Raw genomic sequence first — 25,302 nt, 5'->3', positions numbered from 1 at the left:
CTGCTCTTCTTAAAGGCAGGCTCATCTTAGGAAAGATGGTCAGAAAGATTGCTGCAGTGCAAATTCTTGCAAAGTGAACACCAGGGCAGAATAGAATCCGTGTGATGGATGGGCCGCTGGGCACATTGTTATTGCAGATGGGTAGGTGGAAAGGTGCCATGCACCTGCAGGACCAACCTCCAAAGAGAGGATGAGAAGGCAGCCAGAGAGGTTAACCTCTGGAGTCAGAACCTGAGAAACTGGCAGCAATGCCACAAAACGTCGAATGATCACATGAGAATGCATCTTGACATGACACCTCATATCCATTACCCCTACCAGCCTCTCATTCTACTCAATTCATCACACCCACATCATACACGGCAGTACCCCCTGGCATTCAGGACTCATGCCGAGCATCTCAATATTCCACCACACCCTCACACGCCTACCAATTCTGCCAGTTTTACTCCCACCTCTCAATGCCTCCCAAAACCTTCAGCTGTTCAGCTGTGGCAGGCACATCATCCAAACACAGTTGGACACAACCACTGACATCATGCCCTCTGTCTTGTAGGACAAGGTGGCTCACAACAGAAGGGAGCAAAGCAGAATTGTTGGTGGAAAGGGACAAAAGTAACGGTTCTCCGCACCATGTCTGTTGCGACAGAACCCATGGCGTTCAATGTCAGTGAAAACATTGAGATGAATGGGTGAATGGATGAATGAATGAATAAATGAATGAACACGGATTCGTGAAGGGTAAGTCTTGCCTCACAAATTTGATTGAATTCTTTGAGGAGGTAACTAAGTGTGTAGATGAAGGTAGAGCAGTTGATTGATTTTAGTAAGGCGTTTGATAAGGTTCCCATGGTCGGCTCTTGAAGAAAGTAAGGAGGTGTGGGATGGAGGGAAATTTGGCCAATTGGATAAGTAACTGGCTATCACATAGAAGGCAGAGGGTGGTGGTGGATGGAAAATTTTTAGACTGGAGACCAGTTACCAGCGGTGTACCACAGGGATCAGTGCTGGGTCCTCTGCTATTTGTGATTTTTATCAATGACTTGGGGGAGGGGGCTGAAGGGTGGGTCAGTAAATTTGCTGATGACACCAAGATTGGTGGAGTAGTGGATGAGGTGGAGGGCTGTTGTAGGCTGCAAAGAGACATTGATAGGATGCAGAGCTGGGCTGAAAAATGGCAGATTAAGTTTAACCCTGATAAGTGCGAGGTGATTCATTTTGGTAGAAAACATTTGAATGCGGATTACAGGGTCAACGGCAGGGTTCTGAGGAATGTGGAGGAACAGAGAGATCTTGGGGTTCATGGCCACAGATCTCTGAAGATTGCCACTCAAGTGGATAGAGCCGTGAAGAAGGCTAGTGTGTAAGCATTTATTAACGGGGACTTGAGTTTTAGAGCCGTGGGGTTATTCTGCAACTATACATGACCCTGGTGAGACCACATTTGGAGTATTGTGTGCAGTTCTGGTCACCTCATTATAGGAAGGACGTGGAAGCATTGGAAAGGGTGCAAAGGAGATTTACCAGGATGCTGCCTGGTTTGCAGGATAGGTCTTATGAGGAAAGGTTGAGGGAGCTAGGGCTTTTCTCTTTGGAGAGGAGGAGGACGAGAGGTGACTTAATAGAGGTTTATAAGATGATGAGGGGGACAGATAGAGTGGACGTTCAGAGACTATTTCCTCGGGTGGATGTAGCTGTTATAAGGGGACATAACTATAAGATTCAGGGTGGGAGATATAGGAGGGATGTCCGAATTAGGTTCTTTACTCAGAGAGTGGTTTGGGTGTGGAATGGACTGCCTGCTGTGATAGTAGAGTCGGACACTTTCGGAACTTTCAAGCGGTTATTGGAGAGGCACATGGAGCACACCAGAATGATAGGGAGTGGGATAGCTTGATCTTCGTTTCGGACAATGCTCGGCACAACATCGAGGGCCGAAGGGCCTGTTCTGTGCTGTACTGTTCTATGTTCTATGTTCTAATGGAATTTTCTTGCATTACCTCCTTTCTCAACTTTCATCATCGCCTCTTCCTGCTATTTGGCATGATGTCCAAGTTGCTGAAGGTGTGTCCATGGACCTCTCGCTTCTCAGTCTACGGCTCTTCCCTCATACCAAACTTCCCCTTCTGAGTTCCAATTTCCGACAACCAGTTCTGCTGCCTATCCAGTCACCCTAGTCCCCACAGCACTGGTGAAGAGATCTTGTCACCTGATCTCATGCTTGCCATCACCAGCTCAGAATCTACTGAAAGTACTTTAGAGCACCTGCATAGACTAGGCGAGGAATCAAGGACAGTTACATTTTCTGGCTCACCAGAGGATGAGTTCTGCTGTGGAGGGCTCAGGGGAGGATTTCACTGGGGTTGCATACAGGAGAGCATTGAATGGACATGCACACTGAGATGTCGGGTGCATTGGCTGACCTGCTGCCACTGTCGAAGAGCAAGAGTAGTCCCACTGCAAGTAAGTGGAGGGCACCACATAGAGGTTGCCCTCTCCATTATCTCTACTCCACCTCTCTGTCATGCTGCAGATTCAGAGGCATTGCCATTCCTGCCCTCCCAGGCCCCCATAGATTGCTGCTCCATACCTGATGCAGTGTTTAAGTGCTTAAGCCACCTCTGCAAGGATGAGGCATCACTCTGTGGCAAATTCAGGAACTCATCAAATCCCTTCAAAATGCTCTTGAATGTTTACACTTTGCAGTGGAGAAAGTTGGAAGAATGACATTGCCTGCAATGAGGATTCATGGAGGGGCATCTGGTGTCTCAATGGGAAGAGTCCCAAGCTCGAAGCTAAAAACTCTTGAATTCAAGTCCCACTCCAGACTAGATGGCCACAGAAGGTGCGTTTATAACATTATCAATCTCTAATCTTTCCAGTGTGTCCACAGCAAGCGGAAAGAGCGGGAGGGTTTGAAATGAAATGAAAATCGCTTATTGTCACGAGTAGGCTTCAATGAAGTTACTGTGAAACGCCCCTAGTCGCCACATTCCGGCGCCTGTCCGGGGAGGCTGGTACGGGAATCGAACCGTGCTGCTGGCCTGCTTGGTCTGCTTTAAAAGCCAGCGATTTAGCCAAGTGAGCTAAACCAGCCCCAGCTAAACCAGGGTTTCGTGGTCCACCAGTCAGATGAGGAAAAATATTTTCTCTCGGAGGTTCGTGAATCTTCGAAACCTTCCATAAAAGGCAATGGAAGCAGGGACTTTGACTATTTTTAGGCAGAGGTGGATAGATTCTTGGGAAGCAAGGGGGTGATAGGTTATCGGGGGTAGGCGGGATGCAGATTTGAATCAGATCAGCCACAATCTTATTAAATGGCGGCGCAGGTTCAATGGGCCAAATGGCTACCCCTTGTTTTTAGGCTCAATGTGGGGTTGGCACTTCTCAAGCTTCAGACAAGCAGCTTGTTGCAGGAAAAAAACGAGCCACAAACAGATGTTACAATGTACCTAGTCTGCCACATAGGAGTCTGTTAAATAAGTTAAAAACCCATGGTGTTAAGGGTAAGACCCTGGCATGGATAGAGGATTAGCTGACTGGCAGAAGGCAGAGAGTGGGGATGAAGGGGTCTTTTTCAGGCTGGCAGCCGGTGACTAGTGGTGTTCAGCAGGGGTCTGTGCTGGGACCACAACTTTTCACAATATACATTAATGATCTGGAAGAAGGAATTGAAGGCACTGTTGATAAGTTTGCAGATGATACAAAGATCTGTAGAGGGACAGGAGTATTGAGGAAGCAAGGGAGATTTGGATGAGCTAGAAGAGTGGGCAATGAAGTGGCAAATTAAATACAATGTGGAAAAGTGTGAGGTTATGCATTTTGGAAGGAGGAATTTATACATAGACTATTGTCTAAATGGGAAAATGCTTAGGAAATCAGAAGCACAAAGGGACATGCTCATGATTCCCTTAAGGTTAATGTGCAGGTTCAGTTGGCAGTTAAGAAGGCAAATGCAGGACTTCCGGTGGCGGCAATGCGGAGCTAAGCCGCACGTTCGGCAGCTCCCGCGAATAACGGACTTTGGGGCTCTTTTCAGGGCCCCCAACGGAACTTCGTCGACGAATCCCGACGTGGGAAGGGGACTGGAGTCGATCCCTACGGTCCTATGGTCCGGACCAGGAGTGGGGTAAGAAGAAAAACGGTGGAAGCACCCCTGGAAAAGCGGGGGAAGAAAAACAAAATGGCGGCCGGCGGAGGCCTCGAGGAGCTGAGGCGGTGGGCGCAGGAGCAGCAGGAGACTCTGCTGCGCTGCTTCCAGGAGCTTAAGGTGGAGCTGCTGGAGTCACTGAAGGCTACCACCAGAGAGCTGATGGAGACTCAGACAGCCCAGGGGGCCACGATCCGGGAGCTGCAGAAGCAGGCCTCCGAAAGGGAGGATGAGGCCGTGGCCATCACGGGGAAGGTGGAGATGCACGAGGCCCTCCATAAAAGATGGCAGGAGCGGTTCGAGGAGCTGGACAACCGGTCGAGGCGGAAGAATTTGCGGATCCTGGGCCTCACGGAGGGGCTGGAGGGGTCGGACCTGGTGGCCTATGTGGTCGTTATGCTGAACTCGCTGATGGGAGCTGGGTCCTTCCAGGGGCCCCTGGAGTTGGAAGGGGCCCACAGAATTCTGGCTAGGAGGCCCAGGCCGAACGAGCCGCCGCGGGCGGTGTTGGTGCGGTTTCACCGTTTCGTGGATCGTGAGTGCGTGCTCCGGTGGGCCAAGAAGGAGCGGAGCAGCAAGTGGGAGAACACGGAGGTGCGGATCTTCCAGGACTGGAGTGCGGAGGTGGCGAGGCCGAGGGCCGGGTTCAACCGGACGAAGGCGGTGCTCCACAGACGGAGCGTGAAGTTTGGCATGTTGCAGTCGGCACGTTTGTGGGTCACCTACAAGGACCGGCACCATTATGTTGTGTCCCCGGAGTAGGCATGGGCCTTCGTGCAGGCCGAGAATCTGGACTCAAACTGAGGGTCTAAGATGGGGGATGTTGTATAATACTGTACTTGTGTTTGCTCTGTTTAATGCAAGATATGGGTTGGCCTTAGGGTGGGTGGGGTGATGTCGTTATGTTTTTTGTATGGGTCTGGTGGACGGGTTCGGGCAGGGGGGTAAACGGGGAGTGCGGGGAGCTGATGGGGGGGACTGGCAATGGGGGTTGCCCTAGAGGAGGCGGGGTTGGGCAGGGCGAAAGCGCGGGCTTTTCTCTGGTTTCCCGTGCTGCGAGATTGTGGGGGCGGAGACGGAGCTGAGAAGCGCGGGCCGTTGCTGGCTGTTTTTTTTCCCCCGCGCAAGAGCGGGGGGGGGGGGGGGGGGGAGGACCTGCTGATGGGCACCAAGGAAGAGGGGTAGTCCCACGTGGGGAGGAGTCGGAGGTAGGGCGGGAGTCGCCGGGGTCAGCAGAAGTTAGCTGTCTCATGGGAGTGCTAGGAGGGGTCCTAGCCTGAGGGGGGGGGGTTACCGGATTGCTGCTCAAATGGTCAGGAAGGAGCTGGAGGACGCAGGGGGTGCTGGAGGGGGGGAGTTGCCGCCGTGGGGAACTGGCAGAGCGGGAGACGCTGGCCAGTGGTGGGCAGGAGATGGGTTATGGCTAATCGGCAGGGGAGGGGGGCAGGGAGCCCTCTGATCCGGCTGATAACCTGGAATGTGAGGGGGCTGAAGGCGGATGTGGCCATGCTCCAAGAGATACACCTGAAAGTGGCGGACCAGATTCGGCTGAGGAAGGGATGGGTGGGCCAAGTATTTCACTCAGGGCTGGATGAGAAGAGTAGGGGAGTGGCGATCCTGGTGGGGAAGAAGGTGACGTTTGAGGCGTTAAAGGTGGTGGCTGACAGTGGCGGGAGGTATGTGATGGTGAGTGGTAAGCTGCAGGGGGAGCGGGTGGTGTTGGTGAATGTTTACGCCCCAAATTGGGACGATGCGGGGTTTATGCGGCGTATGTTGGGCCGCATTCCGGACCTGGAGGTGGGGGGCCTGATCATGGGGGGGGACTTCAACACGGTGCTGGATCCCCCATTGGATCGATCCAAGTCCCGGACAGGTAGGAGGCCGGCAGCGGCTAAGGTGTTGAGAGGATTTATGGACCAGATGGGGGGGTGGATCCCTGGAGGTTTGCGAGGCCAAGGGCCAGGGAGTACTCGTTTTTCTCCCACGTGCATAAGGCCTATTCGAGGATTGATTTCTTTGTCCTGAGCAGGGGGCTGGTTTCGAGGGTGGAGGATGTTGAATACTCTGCCATTGCCACTTCAGATCATGCCCCGCACTGGGTGGACCTCGGGCTGGGGGAGGAGAGGGACCAACGTTCGCTCTGGCGCTTGGAGGTGGGGCTGTTGGCAGATGAGGAGGTGGCCGAGAGGGTTCAGGGGTGTATTGAGAGGTATCTTGAGGCCACGACAACGGGGAGGTCCGAGTGGGGACGGTCTGGGAGGCATTGAAGGCGGTGACTAGAGGGGAGTTGATTTCCATCCGAACCCATAGGGAGAGGGGGGAGCAGAGGGAGAGGGAGAGACTGATAGGGGAGATGGTGAGGATGGATAGGAGATATGTGGAGGCTCCAGAGGAGGGATTGCTGGGGGAGAGGCGTAGCCTTCAGGCCAGATTCGACCTATTGACTACCAGAAAGGCGGAAGCTCAGTGGAGGAAAGCACAGGGGGCGGTATATGAGTATGGGGAGAAGGCGAGCACGATGCTGGCACACCAGCTCCGAAAGCGGAACGCGGCCAGGGAGATTGGGGGAGTGACAGATAGAGCTGGGAATGTGGTGCGGAGGGGGGTAGATGTTAATGGGGTCTTCAGGGACTTCTATGGGGAACTGTACCAGTCTGAACCCCCGGTAGAGGGGGGTGGAATGGGGCGCTTCTTGGACAAGCTGCGATTTCCGAGGGTGGAGGAGGGGCAGGTGGAGGGACTGGGGGCGCCGATTGAGTTGGAGGAGCTGGTCAAAGGGATAGGGAGTATGTAGTCGGGGAAGGCGCCGGGGCTGGATGGGTTTCCGGCGGAATTTTATAAAAGGTATGCGGACCTTTTTGGCCCCCTGTTGGTCCGGACTTGTAACGAGGCAAGGGAGGGGGGGCTTTGCCCCCAACCATGTCACGGACGCTGATTTCCTTGATCCTGAAGTGGGACAAGGACCCTCTGCAGTGTGGGTCATATAAGCCAATCTCGCTGCTAAATGTAGACGCCAAGCTGCTGGCAAAGATCCTAGCCACAAGAATAGAGGATTGTGCGCCGGGGGTCATTCATGAGGACCAGATGGGGTTTGTGAAGGCAGTTGAATACAAACGTACGAAGGCTCCTCAATGTTATTATGATGCTGGCTGTGGAAGGGGAGGCAGAGATAGTGGTGGCATTAGATGCGGAGAAGGCCGTTGATAGGTTTGAGTGGGGGTATCTGTGGGAGGTGTTGGAAAGGTTTGGGTTTGGGGAGGGGTTTGTCCGTTGGGAAAGGTTGCTCTATGAGGCCCCGATGGCGAGTGTAGCCACGAATAGGAGGAGGTCGAAGTACTTTCGGCTGTATTGGGGGACGAGACAGGGGTGTCCCCTGTCCCCCTTGCTCTTTATGTTGGCAATTGAGCCCCTGGCCATGGCGTTGAGGGAGTCAGGGAACTGAAGGGGCCTGGTGCGGGGTGGGGAGGAGCATCGAGTGTCGCTGTATACGGATGACCTGTTGCTGTATGTGGCGGACCTGGTGGGGGGGATGCCGGAGGTGATGAGGATTCTTAGGGAATTCGGGGGCTTCTCTGGGTATAAGCTGAACCTGGGCAGGAGCGAGTTGTTTGAGGTGCACCCGGGGGATCAGGAGGAGGGGATTGGTAGGCTCCCACTGAAGCAGGCAGGGAAGAGCTTCAGGTACCTAGGAGTCCAGGTGGCTGGGAGCTGGGGGGCCCTGCACAAGCTCAACCTCACAAGGTTGGTGGAGCAGATGGAGGAGGAGTTCAAAAGGTGGGATATGTTACCGCTGTCACTGGCGTGGAGGGTGCAGTCCGTTAAGGTGACGGTGCTCCCGAGATTTTTGTTCCTGTTCCAGTGCCTCCCCATCCTTATCCCGAAGGCCTTTTTTAGGAGGGTCAACAGGGGTATTACGGGATTTGTGTGGGAGCATGGGACTCCGAGGGTGAGAAGAGTGTTCCTGGATCGGGGCAGGGATGGGGAGGGGCTGGCGTTGCCAACCTCTGTGGGTACTATTGGGCTGCCAACGCAGAGATGGTGCGTAAGTGGGTAATGGACGGGGAAGGGGCAGCATGGAAGAGGATGGAGGTGGCGTCCTGTGTGGACACGATTCTGGAGGCGCTGGTAACGGCGCCGTTGCCGCTCCCTCCAACGAGGTATACCATGAGCCCGGTGGTGGCGGCTACCCTCAAACTTTGGGGGCAATGGAGACGGCATAGGGGAGAAGTGGGGAGCTCGATGGAGGCCCCGATACGGGGGAACCATCGGTTTGTTCCAGGGAGCATCGATGGTGGATTTCTGGGCTGGCACAGGGTAGGGGTTAGGAGGTTGAGGTACCTGTTTGTGGAGGGGAGGTTCACGAGCTTGGGGGAGTTAGAGAGGAAGTTACAGTGGCTGGTTTAGCTCACGCGGCTAAATCGCTAGGTTTTAAAGCAGGCCAGCAGCACGGTTCGATTCCCGTACCAGCCTCCCGGACAGGCGCCGGAATTTGGCGACTAGGGGCTTTTCACAGTAACTTCATTGAAGCCTACTCGTGACAATAAGCGATTTTCATTTTTCATTTCATTTTTCAAGTTTGGGCTCCCCCCGGGGAACATGTTTAGGTACATGCAGGTTAGGGCGTTTGCCAGGCGGCAGGTGGAGGGGTTCCCCTAGCTGCCCCCACATGGGGTACGGGACAGGGTGCTCTCGGGGGTGTGGGTTGGAGGAGGGAGGATTTCAGACACATACCGGGTAATGCAGGAGGTAGACGAGGCCTCGGTGGAGGAACTGAAGGGGAAATGGGAAGATGAGCTGGGTGAGAAGATTGAGGAGGGGACGTGGGCGGATGCCCTGGAGAGAGTGAATTCCTCCTCTTCCTGTGCGAGGTTTAGCCTTATACAGTTCAAGGTGCTGCATAGGGCCCACATGACTGGGACGAGGTTGAGTAGGTTTTCCGGGGGCGAAGACAGGTGTGCTAGGTGCTCGGGGAGCCCAGCGAATCACGCACATATGTTTTGGGCGTGCTCAGCGCTGGGGGAGTTTCGGACGGGGGTAGCAAGGACGGTGTCGAGGGTGGTGGGATCCAGGGTCAAGCCAAGCTGGGGACTCGCAATTTTTGGGTTTGCAGTGGAGCCGGGAGTGCAGGAGGCGAAAGAGGCTGGTGTTCTGGCCTTTGCATCCCTAATAGCCCGGCGGAGGATCTTGCTTCAATGGAAGGATGCGAGGCCCCCAAGCGTGGAGGCCTGGATCAATGATATGGCGGGGTTCATTAAATTGGAGAAGGTGAAATTTGCCCTGAGGGGATCAGTACAAGGGTTCTTTAGGCGGTGGCAGCCTTTCCTGGACTTCCTGGCGGAACGGCAGGGAAATAGGCCGGCAGCAGCAGCGACCCGGGGGGGGAAAGGAGGCTGGGGGGGGGGGTTTGGTTCGGTGGGAGGGAGAACTGTGTACATGGGTTTGTGGGATGTGGCGGTTGTTATCTCTTTCCCTTTTGTTGTTTGGGTGTTTTTTTTTTTCTTCCTTTGTTTGCAGTTGCTTTTGAAGTTGGGCGGGTGTTGTTCTTGGGTTTTTATCACGGTTGTTTTGTTAATATTGTTTTGTTGTTTATATTTTGTGAAAATCTGTGAAAAAAAGACGGCAAATGCAATGTTAGCATTCATACCAAGAGGGCTAGAATACAAGACCAGGGATGTACTTCTGAGGCTGTAAAAGGCTCTGGTCAGACCCCATTTGGAGTATTGTGATCAGTTTTGGACCCGTATCTAAGGAAGGATGTGCTAGCCTTGGAAAGGGTCCAGAGGAGGTTCACATGAATGATCCTTGGAATTAAGAACTTGTCATATGAGGAACGGTTGAGGACTCTGGGTCTGTACTCGTTGGAGTTTAGAAGGATGAGGGCAGGTCTTATTGAAACTTACAAGATACTGCGAGGCCTGGATAGAGTGTTCGTGGAGAGGATGTTTCCACTTGAAGGAAAAACTAGAACCAGAGGACACAATCTCAGACTAAAGGGATGATCCTTTAAAACAGAGATGAAGAGAAATATCTTCAGCCAGAGGGTGGTGAATCTGTGGAACACTTTGCCACAGAAGGCTGTGGAGGCCAAATCACTGAGTGTCTTTAAGACAGAGATAGATAGGTTCTTGATTAATAAGGGGATCAGGGGTTATGGGGAGAAGGCAGGAGAATGGGGATGATTGAATGGCGGAGCAGATTCGATGGGCCAAGTGGCCTAATTCTGCTCCTATGTCTTATGGTCTTCCATCTCTCAAAGAATGATAAAGTATCAGGATGCATGACCTTTAAATAACAGATGTAGGGCTGGATTCTCCATTTCTGAGGCTAAGTGCCGGCGCCAACAGAGAATCCACAGTGTTCCACGATGGGAAAATCATGCTCATTCCTCACCGATTCCGGTACTGGTAAGGGGCTAGCACCAGTGCCGTGAAGAACACCCGCGGAACGCGCGGAGGACAGCCGGAGAATTGCTGGTTCCCGGGCTGCGCATGTGCAGGGCTGACACCCTGCAGCCATGTACGCCTACACCCGTACCGGTCACGCTGGGAATCATAGCGCCGGCTATGCTGGACCATGAATCCGCCCGCCCGGAGTCCACAGCCCAACCCCTGGCCATTCCCAAATACTCCCCCCGACCCTAGCAGAAGCTCCCGGGGCAGCAGCATGGATCTCGACCGTGTGTGGTCAGCACGCCACGCTCCCGACCACTGGAACCACAAGTGGCCTGCGCTGTTGGCAACTCGGCCCATTGGAGGCGGAGCATCTCGGGTGGTCCGACTGACAACTCGCCAATGGCGTTGCGGCTGCGCACGATACGAGTCCCGATGATGCCAATTTGGAAGGGGCAGAACATTGTGAACCAGCGTCAAACCGCTGCCTGCCCCGATTCCGGCATCGGGCTCCGGAGAATCCCGTCCTTAGAATCAATTGAGGTGCTTTGAAGGGAGAGGGATATCTCGGAATTAAGAGTTAGGAAGAAAAGACAGGGAATTTGATTGAAAGGATCATGAGGCTGCAATGGAGTGGAGCACCTACTCTTGTTTTGAACTTCTTGTTCCCACAAGTGGATTCGGTCTTAGTTGATCTGAAAGCTGTATTGTTTCTGTAATCTGCAGTTTTGCAACTGATGGCTAATTGCCCATTCTGTGTTTTGACCCATTAGTTTAAAAAAATAAATAAATAGAAAATTGCAGGAGGGGGTACCCATAATTTCTCATTGTAGATTTCAAATGGCTGAGGCTCCACATTGGAAGCACACATTTAGATCATCAGCCCTCCAAACTCACCATGGTACTCATTTTAGAAATGGCAGACGTTGCACTTGAGAAGACGGACTACGATGACTAATACATTTAAAAAATGCACAAGGCACCAAGATTTAGCGAATACTCAACAGTGATAGTGGGGGTGAGCACTGGACCCGCATTTGCATCCCACTATTTGAGATGGTGGAATTTAAACTCAATAAATAATGACGATGAAACCCCAGTGGCACAGTGTTTAGCACTGGTGCCTCACTGCACCAGGGTCCCAGGTTTCATTCCGACCTCGGGTGACTGTGTGGAGTTTACACATTCTCCCCTTGTTTCCGTGGGTTTCCTCCGGGTGCTCCAGTTTCCTCCCACAGTCCAAAGATGTGCAGGTTAGCAGCTAGATTGCCCCTTAGTATCCAAAGTTTAAATGGGGTTAAAGGGTTGCAGGGGTGTGGGCATAGGTAGGGTGTACTTTCAGAGGTTCAGTACAGACCCAATGAACTGAATAGTCTCTTTCTGCACTGTCGGGATTCTATGATTGTTGTAAAAACCCAACTGGTTCACTAATGTCCTTTAGGGAAGGAAATCTGCCATCCTTACCTGGTCTGACCTACATGTGTCTCCAGACCCACAGCAATGTGGTTGACTCTTAAGTGCCTTCTGGAATGGCCCAGCAAGCTACTCAGTTGTATTCAACTGTTATAAAGAAAATACAAAAGAATGAAACTGGACGGACTACCTGGCATCAACCTCAGCACGGAAAAAGACGGAAAATCCAGCCCTGTCGACTCTGCAAAGTCTTACGTACTAACATCGGGGGCTTGTGCCCAAGTTGGGAGAGCTGTTCCACAGACTAGTTGAGCAACAGTGTGACATAGTCAAACTCACAAAATTAAGTGAAAATTGCTTATTGTCACGAGTAGGCTTCAATGAAGTTACTGTGAAAAGCTCCTAGTCGCCACATTCCAGCGCCTGTCCGGGGAGGCTGGTACAGGAATTGAACCATGCTGCTGGCCTGCTTGGTCTGCTTTAAAAGCCAGCGATTTAGCCCAGTGTGCTAAACCAGCCCCTAGTGAAAATGCCGAGGATTGAACCCCGAATCTCATATATGCAAAGCATACACTCTACCATTGAGCTACATGTGTTCTACCTTATCACACGTTACAGATAATGTCCCAGATACCACCATTGCTATTCCTGGGTATGTCAGGACAGACCCAGCAAAGGCGACGGCATAATTACAGTCGAGAGAGAGTTGCCCTGGGAGTCCTCAACACCGACTCTGGACCCCATGAAGACTCATGGCAAACATGGGCAAAGAAAACTCCTGCTGATGACCACGTACCAGCCACCATAAATCAATACTTCTCCATGTTAGTTTAAGGGCTGGTTTAGCACAGTGGGTTAAACAGCTGGCTTGTAATACAGAACAAGGCCAGCTGCGTGGGTTCAATTCCTGTACTGGCCTCCCCGAACAGGCGCTGGAATGTGGCGACTAGGGGCTTTTCACAGTAACTTCATTGAAGCCTATTTGTGACAATATGCGATTATTATTATTGAATATCACTTGGAGGAAGCACTAAGGGTGGCAAGGGCGCAGAATGTACTCTGAGTAGGGAACTTCAACGTCACCGTACAGTCGTTGTGGAGATGATGTCCCATCTTCGCATTGAGGAGACCCTCCATCATGTCGTTGACACTACCGCATTGTGCTAAATGGGTTAGATTTCAAACAGGTCTCGCAACTCAAGACTCGGCATCCATGAGGCTCTGTGGGCCATCAGCAGCAGCAGAATTGTATTCAACCACAATCTGCAACCTCATACCCCGGCATATCCCCCACTCTACCATTACCACCAAGCCGGGGGATCAACCCTGGTTCAATGAAGAGTGCAGGAGAGCATTCCAGGAGCAACATCAGGCATACCTAAAAATGAGGTGTCAACCTGGTGAAGCTACAACACAGGACTATTTGTGTGTCAAACAGCATATGCAGCAAGTGATAGGCAGAGTTAAGTGATTGCACAACCAACAGATCGGATCTAAGCTCTGCCATGCTGCCACATCGAGAAGTGAATAGTGGTGAATAATTGAACAACTCACTCCGCAGTGACGGAAGTGCCCAGCACACCAGTGCAAAAGGTAAGGCTGAAGCATTCACAACAATCGTCAGCTAGAAATGCTGAGTAGATGATACATCTCAGCCTCCTCCTCCTCGAGAGGTCCCCAGCATCATAGATTTCAGTCTTCAGCCAGCTCGCTTTACTGGGGCGGCACAGAGGTTAGCACTGTTGCCTCACAGCTCCAGGGACCCGGGTTCAATTCCAGCCTCAGGTGACTATCTGCGCGGAGTTTGCACGTTCTCCCCATGTCTGTGTGGGTTTCCTCCGGGTGCTCCAGTTTCCTCCCACAGTCCAAAGATGTGCAGGCTAGGTCGATTGGCCATTTTAAATTGCCCTTTAGTTTCCGAAAGGTTGGGTGGGGTTACTGTGTTACGGTGATGGGGTGGAGACGTGGGCTTAAGTAGGGTGCTCTTTCCAAGGGACAGTGTAGACCCGATGGGCCAAATGGCCTCATTCTGCACTGTAAATTCTGTGATTCTATCTATGATTCTGTGAGTCTCCACATGATATTAAGAAATGGCTGATGGCTCTGGATACTGCAAAGGTTATGGACCCTGAAAATATTCCAGTAATAGTACTGAAGACTTGTGCACCAGAACTTGCCGCACCCCTAGCCAAGCTGTTCCAGTGCAGCTACAACACTGATATCAACCCGGCATTGTAGAAAATTGCCCACGTGTGTCCTGTAGACAAGAAACAGGACAAATCCAACCCAGCCAATTACCACCCTAATCAGTCCACTCCTGATCATCAACAAAGTGATGGAAGGGGTCAGCCACAGTGCTATCAGCGGCACTTACTTGCCAGTAACCTGTTCACGGCCGATTAGTCTGGATTTTGCCAGGATCATTCAGCTCCTGGCCTCATTACAGCTTAAACATGGACAAAGAAGCTCAATGCCAGAGGTGAGATATATTACGATCCCAGATCAGACCCCAACAGTGGCCAGGATACTGTACCGAAACCCCAATATTTTAGTATATTTTGTAAGACTGTGCGGAAGGAATACTTGCACAAAGAAATAAGGATTTGGTATTTTAAAACAATACTTTATTATTAACACAATATTAAACTCTTTAACAGCACGCTCAAAAATATCTTACAATTGCTCCTTAAAACAATATTATTCAGTACAATAAATACAATAACCTTAATTACTATCTGTATTCCCAATTAATCAACAAGAAAAAAAACATACAGCTCTCAATCCATCCTACATCCCAATGGCACGGAGTAATACTTGCTTTCCAGAACAGATTTGGCTGCTGTTGGAACCCCTGCAGACTCTGGCTGTATGTCTTCAAAAAGCTGTTTCAACTGGTTTGTTTCAGCTTCCCCCTTGCCCTCAGACAAGTCTGCATTGCTTTAAAATCCGTTTTGAACAATCCTACCGTGAGAGCAAAATACTTTACTTATGCTCTCAAGGATAGCCAGATCCGAATTCAACTCAAAATCATTCTCAAAATGTCGGAATGCCTTAGCTCCACCCAACAATGACATCATCTCCCCAAGCTGAAAACACATTAACTCCCCAGGGAGACTCCGAGTTAAACAACAGTGCATTAGCCCATGCTTTTTACTCTGGTCAATTTCACCTCTGGCCCCTAAAAGCTTTCTGGTCTTGCAAAACAAGATTGTTGTAAAAAATATGACTGCTCTAACCTAGGCGTTTAACCATTAAATTGCCAAATGTTTATAATCCAATATATCTACAATCCCTCATCGCAGGTGAGAGTGACTGTCATTGACATCAAGGCAGCATTTGACCGAGTATGGCACCAAGAAGCCCTAGCAAACTGAAGTCAATGGGAATCAAGGAGAAAAATCTCCACTGGTTGGCATCATACCTGGCACAAAGGAAGATGGTTGTGGTGGTTGGAGGTCAGTCATCTCAGCTCCAGGACATCACTACAGGAGTTCCTCAGAGTAGTGTCCCAGTGTCTTCTGCTGCTTCATCAATGACCTCCCTTCCATCATAAGGTCAGAAATGGGGATCTTCGCAGATGACTGCGCAATACTCAGCACCATCCGCGACTCCTCATACTGAAGGAGTTCATGTCCAAATGCAGCAAGACCTGGACAATATCCAGGCTTCGGCTGAGAAGTGGCAAGAACATTCACATCACACAAGTGCCAGGTAATGACCATCTCCAATAAGAGAGGATCTAACCACCGCCCCTTGAGATGCAGTGGCATTACGATAGTTAAATCCCCCACTATCAATATCCATTGACCACAAACTGAACTGGACTAACCATAGAAATACTGTGGCAACCAGAGCAGGTCAAAGACTAGGAATCCTGAGATGAGTAACTCACCTCCTGACAGCCCCAAAGTCAGGTGTGTAATGGAATACCCTTCTCTTGCCTGGATGAGTGCAGCTCCATCGACACTCAAGAAACATGATACCATCCAGGACAAAATAGCCCACTGATTTCTTCACCTTGCACAAACATTCCATCCGTCCACCACTGCCTAACAGTGGCAACAGTGTGTACCATCTACAAGATGCACTGTAGGAACTCACCAAGGTTCCTTCGGCAACATATTCCACAAACGTGACCACTACCATCTAGAAGGGTGAATGCAGCAGGTACATGGGAATATCACCACCTGGAAGTTCCCCTCCAAGCCACTCATCATCTTGACTTGGAAATATATTGCTGTTTCTTCACTGTCGCTGGGTCAAAATCCTGGAACTCCCTCCCAGAAGAGCACAAAGGGTGTACGTCTGCCTCAGGGACTGCAGCGACTCAGAAGGCAGCTCACCACCACCTTCTCAAGGGCAACAAGGGATGGGCAATAAATGCTGGCCTAGCCAAAGCCGTCCATGTGCTGTAAATAAATAAAAAAGAAGTGTCAGAACTGCAGAATCTTTCTCTTTCTACCCAATCAGTTCTTTTAGAGTCCAGTTTCAAGCAAACTTAACAATGTTTATATTAATTTGTCAATAAGTATGTTGATTCAATAAAGACAAATGACTGAATAAATAATTGCACAACCGTGGAACTTACTCAAATTCATACATTTTCCAACAAAAAGCATTATCCTGTTTGAGTTCTCCCTCATCCTTATTACATGCTTCCAGACAAATGAGTTAATCAGTTAAATGTACCCAGAGATGAACAACTATACACTAAGAGCCCTTTCAACATTCAGGGAATCTAGTTACTGTTACAACATTACTCCTGGACAGGTGAATGCAGCAGGTACATGGGAATATCACCACCTGACAGGCACCTGCTTTCAGGTGGTGATATTCCCATGTGCCGCTTGTCACATTGTGAGCAAACTGATCTCACTGGAGGGTTTCCAATCTCTGCTCTCAAAGAATATGCCTTGGAATTTTTACCTAAACAACACTTTTTTCGGATGGCTTCACCAAGGATCCACTTCCAAGGTTTCAACCTTTCCTTCGGGTATTCCTCTGCCCTGGATCACCATATGCCTTTTAAGTTCCACACAATCTCTCGTGTACTGAGCCACAACAACAGAACACCCCTGCTTAAAAGTTTTCCATAGGTGTCACCAACATTTTGACCTCTTCAGATATCTGGCTCCTTACCTAGTTGACTTTAAATCTGGTTCCTGCAGCTGTCTCTTTAACTCATAGGGCTTTCACTGCGTGTTACTTTAATTCTGCTGAACAGGACCTTGTTCAACCTTCTGTTCTTTGTTCCTTTAACTTACTGTCTTCCTGAGACATTATTTTGTCCCCACTTCCTGGTTTCTGGAACTTTCTTTTATTCTTTTGGGAAATCTTCTCTGCAGTTTCCCTGTCTTGTGTTCGCCTTCTCCTGGCACTTGCTTACAACTGACTGAAAAGTTCTTTCTGTTCCAGGAAGGCCCTTGGTTGCTAAGCAACAGTTTTGTGTTTCTTTAAAAACCTGGTTTGCTTTCATGTTGAAAACCCTCATTACAATGCAGGCCGATGAGCCAAATTGAGGTTATTAATCCTTTAAAATACAGATACATAAAATCAAACCTACTTAAATTAAACCTTATTTCTAACACTCAGAAATGCAAATGTAAAATATTTAAAACTACCTGTTTCCTGACAATATACACAACTATTAGATTTTTAAATCAGAAATCTTATCCAAAATACCAGACCAACAACAACCAGAATAAAATTGCAATTCAATTTGATGTCTCATTTTTAAAATCTGTTTATTTCAATTGATAGTTAAGAAAAATGTTTTGAGTAACAATTGGTTTACCCAGTGTAGCTAACGTTGCCTGTGCCTCATGAGGCTGTCGGCAGGTTTATGCCAAAGTGATCCACTGGTCTCATTAAGTTATCACTCGTGAACTGTGGGTGCCCTTCTTGGCCCAGTGGCCAGTCATGTAAGGGGAGTGAGTTTGACTGACTCGGACAATTGCCGATCACCTCAGGTGAGTCTAGGAGAGGAGAAAATTGTTTCAATGTGGCACCGGTTGCAGCACTCTTGCGCCTTTTGACTCCACAGTGAGGCACGTTTAAAAAAACTTGAGATGTAACTTTGGATGGCAGTGGTTTGATTGCTGTGTTCACTTGAACCTCAAGGCTGCATCTAACAATGCAAAGGAGCAGCAACGCAGTAACTATTTTCTAATGGTGTCCTCCAGTGATCTAAAGGGACACTTCCACTTGTTTAAATATATCTTCCATTGTCCTATGGAGGAATTACCCAAATGATAATTTGATGGACTCCTCTATGGATCACTGTCAGCATTCAATCTACTTGGTATCCAGGCCTACCCAGTGAATGTATTCCATTAGGAACTCTGCTGAATATCATGAAATTGGTCTATCACATTCCACAGAGGAACTACTTTGGAAGGTGTGTATTCTTAACAAGATCTATCTAATATTTTTTGGAACATACCAAAGTAATTTGTTTTAAATCTCATGGGATGTGTGCATCGCCGGCTGGGCCAGCATTTTATTGTCCATTCCCCGACTGCCCTTGAACTAAGTGGTTTGCTCGGCCATTTCAGAGAGCATTTAAGAGTCAGCCACAATTCTATGGATCTGGAGTCACATGAATCTCCCCCATAAGTACAGTCTTGCATTGTAAGTGCTTTACCCTGAAGTAACATTGCCATTAACTATTTGGATATAATGTGTTTTCTCATACATCATTATTGTTTTTATTGAACGCAGACTGAACACATTCCTCCTTATGACGTGGTGCCGTCCATGAGGCCCGTTGTGTTGGTGGGCCCATCGTTGAAAGGTTACGAGGTAAGGGATACCGCTGGATTGCCGAAATTAAGTAGGTGCAGTTGGGTAACTTTAGCAGCGATGTTCTTTCAGTTCTCAAATGCCTGTTCACAAATCTTTTCCTTGATCTTCTGCCATGCCTGGTAGGGGTGGGACTGAAAGTGGCAATCATTTTGACCTGGGTAATTCGGATCGACTCACAATTGTTTTTGTTTTCAGCTAATTCAGGTGGCTTAGAAAAATACCACGGGTGGAATATCTCGGGCCCAACAGCAGCAGGAAGCTTTGGTGGGTGGGTGGGTAGCGGGATCTTTTGTAGCTTGTAGCTCCAGGAATGACCCTGCTATCGAACGGCACTCAGTTTTACTTTCGAGCCTCAGACGGGAATGGCAGATTGGATCCAGAGTTGGCTGAGTGGCAGGAAGCAGAGGGTGATGGTCGAGGAGCATTTTTCTGACTGGAAGCCTGTGTCCAGTGGGGTCCCGAAGGGATCAGTGTTGGGGCCTTTGCTGTTTGTGATTTATATAAATGATTTAAACTTGAATGTAGGAGGGTTGATCTGTAAGTTTGCAGATGGTGCATAAATTGGTGGGATGGTAAATAGTGAGGAGGATAGCCTTCGATTACAGGAGTACACAGATGGGCTGGTCAGATGGACTGATCAGTAGCAAATGGAATTCAAATCAGATAAGTGTGAGGTGATGCATTTTGGCAGGACAAATAAGACAAGGGAATACATGATGAGCGACAGGACCCTAGGAAGCACCAACAATCAGAGGGACCTTGGTGTGCATGTTCACTGGTCCCTGAAGGTAGCAGAGCAGGTAGATACAGTGATTAAGAAGGCATATTTGGACTTTATTATCCAAGGTACAGAGTTTAAGAGCAGGGAGGTTATGCTGGAACTGTATAAAGTGTTGGTTAGGCCACATCTAGACTATTGTGTGCAGTTCTGGAATCCACATTATAGGAGCAATGTGATAGCACTGGAAAGGGTGCAGAGGAGATTTACCAGGATGATGCCTGGGCTGGAGAGTTTTAGTTGTGAAGAGAGATTGGATAGACTTGGAATGCGTTCCTTGGAGCAGAGGAGACTGAGGGGTGTTATGGGCCAAGGTTTAGAGAACCCCAAAGTGTATCATGGAGTTCACCTGACCCACAACTTTTACTAGATTATGGTATGGGGAGCACACGGCCCAATCTACAGGTGTGGTGCAACAGACATCTAACAGTATTTTTTAAAGCAAAACAATGTTTATTCTATGAACTCAGTTAATCTTTTTTCATTTTTACCTCGCTTACGCAGTCCCTGCTCATGATAAAGAAATCAATCCGAGAATACACTTTATGAACATGCGAGTAAAACGAGTAGCCCCTTCCTGCCGGCTATCTGGCCCTCCATGGGTCCACTGCCCCTATTTGGTCCATGAACCCTTTCAACTCCCTTGCCATTGCTGGGAGTCTACCCGTTCTGGGACACGACCGGTCCAGCCCTGGGTCAAGGACCGTATTAAAGTCCCCCCCCTCATTATCAACCCACGAGAGTCTAGGTCCGGGATCTTCCCCAGCAGTCTTTTGATAAAGTCCACGTCGTCCCAGTTCGGAGCATAAATGTTCACCGGCACCACTCTCCTCCCCTCCAGTCTGCACCTTACCATAATGAATCTGCCCCCCCCTGTCTGCGACTACGCCTTCCGTCTCAAATTGAACCCGCTTGTTGATCATAATTGCTACCCCCCTGGACTTAGAATCCAAGTCCGAGTGGAAAACCTGGCCAATCCAGCCCTTCCTTAGCCTAGTCGGGTCAGACACTTTCAGATGTGTCTCCTGCAACATAATTACGTCCGCCTTCAGAGCTCGCAAACGTGCGAACACACGAGCCCTTTTAACTGGCCCATTTAGTCCCCTGACGTTCCAGGTGATCAGCCTGGTTGGAGGGCACAACCCACCTCCCACCCCCCCCCCCCCCCACGCCGGTCAGCCATAACCTTTCTTGGGCCCGCCCCCAGCCCATGCGCCGCGCCATTCTTGGCTCACTTCTCGGCTCCCTCCACCCCTGACCTCCCTCCCATTGCCTACTTCAGATCCCCCCCACGTCAGCAGAATAACACCCCCCCCTCCCCCCCGAGCAACATCCCCCGGTAACCCCACCCCTGCCATCCATTGGCTGTATTCTCCCCCCTCCAACCTGACTCCCTTGACTAGCCAATCTGCTAGCCCGGTGACTCATCACTCCAGCGCCCACTTATCCCATTCCCATTGATTCCCCAACCTCATCCCCACTCCCCAGCACACCATCCCCCACTCCAACCCACTGGAGCAATCTCCCTAACACAGGAAGGTCAAACCAGATGTAAACCTCAAACAGCCCCGCAAGGCTGCTCCAGGTGCAATACAGTTCCCGCCGTGGATACAGAAAAGTGTTAACCCACGTCCCTTTCCGAGCATTTATAAAATAACACCGCAATAACCCAGTACCCATACAGCACCCACCCAAAACAAACATAAAAACCATAAACATAAATGAAACGAAAGCCCCCAACCCACGTCTTTAATCCCCATTGCTGACCGGCCATCCCTTTGTTGCAATACCGGCTCCAGTGCACTCAGAGAGCCCAACAAAAGGTACCCACCACAGCAGAACGACCAAGAGAAAAATAAATAAATAAAAGCAACAAAAACAGGAAAAAGACCAGGCAAAAACTGCCCACAAAAAAAAGGCACCTTTAAAACAGTAAACAGTCGACCAACAGTCCAGTCACAGTCGGCATCCCTTCAAACGGTAGTTCTCGGACCCTAGCTTGCATCCGTGGGACCTCTTTTCGGGACCAGCCCCTGATCCCTCGAAAAGTCCATCGCTTCTTCGGGCTTGGAGAAGTAGTGGTGTTGACCCTGATGCGTAACCCAAAGACGGGCCGGGAAGAGCAGACCAAACTTCACATGTTTCTTGAACAACACCTCCTTAACTTGTTTAAAGGCTGCTCGCCGCCTAGCCACCTCCTGGCTTAGGTCCTGGTAGATGCGAAGAACACTTATTCCACGTGCTGCTCTTGGCGCTCTTTGCCCACCGCAGCACCCGCTCCTTTTCCACAAACCTGTGGAACCTAATCACCATCGGACGGGGGGGGGGGGGGGGGGGGGGGGGACACCCCCGGCCGCCCCTGCCTCGCCTGCACTCTGTGTGCCCCCTCCAGCTCCGGCGGTCGTGGGAAGGCTTCAGCCTCCATGAGCTGCATCAACAGGTCCTCCACAAACGCTGTGGCATCAGCTCCCTCAGCCCCCTCCGGGAGGCCAATGATCCTCAGATTTTGTCTGCGGGCTCTATTTTCCAGCTCCTCTACTCTGTCCAGCAGTCTTCTCTGCCTCTCCTTAAACCCGTCGACTTCTAGCGCCACAATCGTCTGCGCATCCGCCTGCTCCTCCAACGCCTCTCCCAGCTCCTTAACTTTTTCATCCTGGGCATCCAGCCTCTGGTACAGCTGTTCCACTGCCTTCTGAAGTTGGTCCAAGTTATCCCACTTCAGTGACTCAAAGTTGCTCTTAATAACCTGCAGCATGTTTTCCAGCGCCTGCTGGATTGCTGGGTCCGAGGTCCACAGGTCCACCATCTTGGCTCCCGGGTCAGCTTCACCTGCACTTTGTCTTTGTCCCTTCCTCTCCCGTTTTCGCTGCTTCCTGCTCTCCCGTGGTTCCATGCAGCTCTGCCCGCTCCTCCACACCTCCATGGCTGTCCTTTCGCCGCCCCACAGTCCCGCAAAACCGGGGAACCAGGTCCTCAAATTCAACTGGAGTGAGAGCCCCCGAATGTGCGGCTTTTTTAATACATACAGTGAACATCTTAGGAACCATCAATTCAAATACAACCCCCAAAGAATACAACACTAAGTAATACTTAAACTTTCCTTTTAACATCCATAAGACATTAAAAAAACCTTTTAACAGAAGCACATCAGGTTTAAATTTGCTACTGAGAACAGTCATCACTCTGAATTCACCAAATGATCAAGAGATAGTCTTTACATGGCAGAGAGAACAACATTACACCTGCTTTGGCTAGCTGTAGCTCCAACACTGAAACAAAGCCAAAAAAACACAGACACACCCAAGCTTTTCTCAAAGTGAAACTAAAAGCTGACAGACAGCCCAGCTCCACCCACACTCTGACATCACTGCAGTAATAAACACCCATTTCTTAAAAGTAAACCCATTACAGTTATTCTATAAAAAACACCCATTTCTTAAAAGTACTCTCACATGACACCTCCCCCCAAGAACAAAAAAATAAACCATCAACTTCAAGATGGTTTCATTTTTCACCTTTTCACTTTCCTTTAAGAAATATGGACAGTGAATATACATTTCCTTTTTTTTTAACAAAACAAAACACGTGAACATTTATAATAATATAGTCCATTTTAGTTCTTCTTCCTCCACTGAACCTGCTTCTGTTCATCACATTCGTGACAAAGCCTCGGCTGTCACTTTCTCGTCCTGCCACATGTTAGCAGAGGGCTGAATCGCTGGCCTTGAAAGCAGACCAAGGAAGCCAGCAGCACGGTTCGATTCCCGTAACAGCCTCCCCGAACAGGCGCCGGAATGTGTCGACTAGGGGCTTTTCACAGTAACTTCATTTGAAGCCTACTCGTGACAATAAGCGATTTTCATTTTTCATTTCATGTACTTTTTAAGAATGAAATGGCTGTAACACTATACTCCAGTGAAACAGTCTTGCATTGTTATTCCGGAATCGCTCCAAAAGCGTCAACGGATTATGATCAGTATATGTAATGCTGTCAGACAGATTGCTGGTCACATAAATGTGAAAATGTTGCAAAGCCAGCACCAAACTCGGGGGCGAGATTCTCCGCAAATGATTCACGGCGGCGCAGCTTTGACAACGGTCGTCAAGGCCGCACGTCAAGCGTCACGCCGGCTGACGCGGCCGATGATGTCGACTGCGCATGCGCAGGTTGGACATCGCCAATCCGCGCATGCGCAGTTGGCGTCTTTTCCCTCAGCCGTCCCGCTAGACATGGCAGCTTGATCTTGCGGGGCGGCAGAGGGAAAAGAGTGCGTCCGTTATGGGCCTATGCCCCCCTTGGCACGGCCATGATACTGCCGTGCCAATCGGGCCTCCAGATGACCGTTTCACGACGACAGCGAGCAGGTGTGTTTGCTGCCTTGTTGAAACGGGCATGAAGGCCCGGCCGCTCGGCCCATCGGCCTCGGAGAATCGCCACTCGACGTAAAAAACGGCAAGCGCCGATTCGTGGCGTGGGTCAGGCGTGGGGAGAGAGAATAGCGGGAGGGCGTGAAAAATGTCGGGAGGCCCTCCCACTATTCTCCCACCCGGCGTGGGGGGCAGAGAATCGCGCCCAATGTCTCCTTCTTAATCGTTGAATACGTTTTATGGTGAGAATTCAATTTCATTGAAAAATAATTAGCCCTTCGTCGTCGTCTTGTAGAAGTATCGCACCAATGCCCACATCACTTGCATCAACCGCCACTTTGAATGATTTTGTATAATGTGGGATGACTAACCCAGGAGCAGTGGTGAACACAGACTTCAGGCCGTCAATTACCTGTTGACTTTCCGCTGTCAACTGGAATTTGCTACGCTTCTTGAGCAAGTCCGTCAGTGGACAACAAACAAAGAACAAAGATAAGTACAGCACAGGAACAGGCCCTTCGACCCTCCAAGCCTGTGCGGACCATGCTGCCCATCTAAACTTAAATCTTCTGCACTTCCAGGGTCCGTATCCCTCTATTCCCATCCTATTCATGTATTTGTCAAGATGCCCCATAAACGTCACTAATGAAATGAAATAAAAATCGCTTATTGTCACAAGTAGGCTTCAAATGAAGTTACTGTGAAAAGCCCCTAGTCGCCACATTCCGGCGCCTGTTCGGGGAGGCAGGTACGGGAATTGAACCGTGCTGCTGGTCTGTCTCGGTCTGCTTTCCAAGCCAGCGATTAAGCCCTGTGCTAAACCAGCCCCTGCTTCCTCCCTACTTCCACCCACCACCTCTGGCAGCGAGTTCCAGGCACCCATTACCCTCTGTGTAAAAAACCTGCCTCATACATCTCCTCTAAACCTTGCCCCTCGCACCTTAAACCTATGCCTCCTAGCAATCGACCCATCTACCCTGGGAAATGCCTCTGACTATCAAGTCTGTCTACCCCGCTCATAATTTTGTAGACCTCTATCAGGTCGCCCCTCAACCTCCATCGTTCCAGTGAGAACAAACCGAGTTTATTCAACGTCTCCTCATAGGTAATGCCCTCCATACCAGACAACATCCTGGTAAATCTCTTCTGCACCCTCTCTAACGCCTCCACATGCTTCTGGTAGTGTAGCGAACTGAACACTGTACTTGAAGTGTGGCCTAACTAAGGTTCTATACAGTTGCAACATGAGTTGCCAATTTTTATGCTCAATGCCCCGGCCAATGAAGGCAAGCATGCCATATGCCTTCCTGACTACCTTCTCCACCTGTGTTGCCCCTTTCAGTGACCTGTGGACCTGTACACCTAGATCTCTCTGACTGTCAATACTCTTGAGGGTTCTA

General features: G+C 49.9%; 1 protein-coding gene across 6 annotated transcripts in view; it reads left to right on the top strand.

Annotated features, from left to right (window-relative positions):
• The window catches only part of cacnb4a (calcium channel, voltage-dependent, beta 4a subunit), a 403,331-nt gene that overhangs the window by 293,528 nt on the left and 84,501 nt on the right, over positions 1-25,302 (top strand). For all 6 annotated transcript variants that reach the window (XM_038790022.1, XM_038790026.1, XM_038790023.1 and 3 more), the window contains one exon: positions 18,673-18,753. In XM_038790022.1, coding sequence (XP_038645950.1) covers positions 18,673-18,753 — 81 coding nt within the window. The remainder of the gene's footprint in view (positions 1-18,672; positions 18,754-25,302) is intronic.

The sequence above is a fragment of the Scyliorhinus canicula genome, chromosome 2 (genome assembly GCF_902713615.1).
Source record: "Scyliorhinus canicula chromosome 2, sScyCan1.1, whole genome shotgun sequence".
Taxonomy (NCBI): domain Eukaryota; kingdom Metazoa; phylum Chordata; class Chondrichthyes; order Carcharhiniformes; family Scyliorhinidae; genus Scyliorhinus; species Scyliorhinus canicula.
The sequence above is the reverse complement of the archived record's forward strand: the minus strand, read 5'-3'. Positions and strand labels throughout refer to the sequence as shown.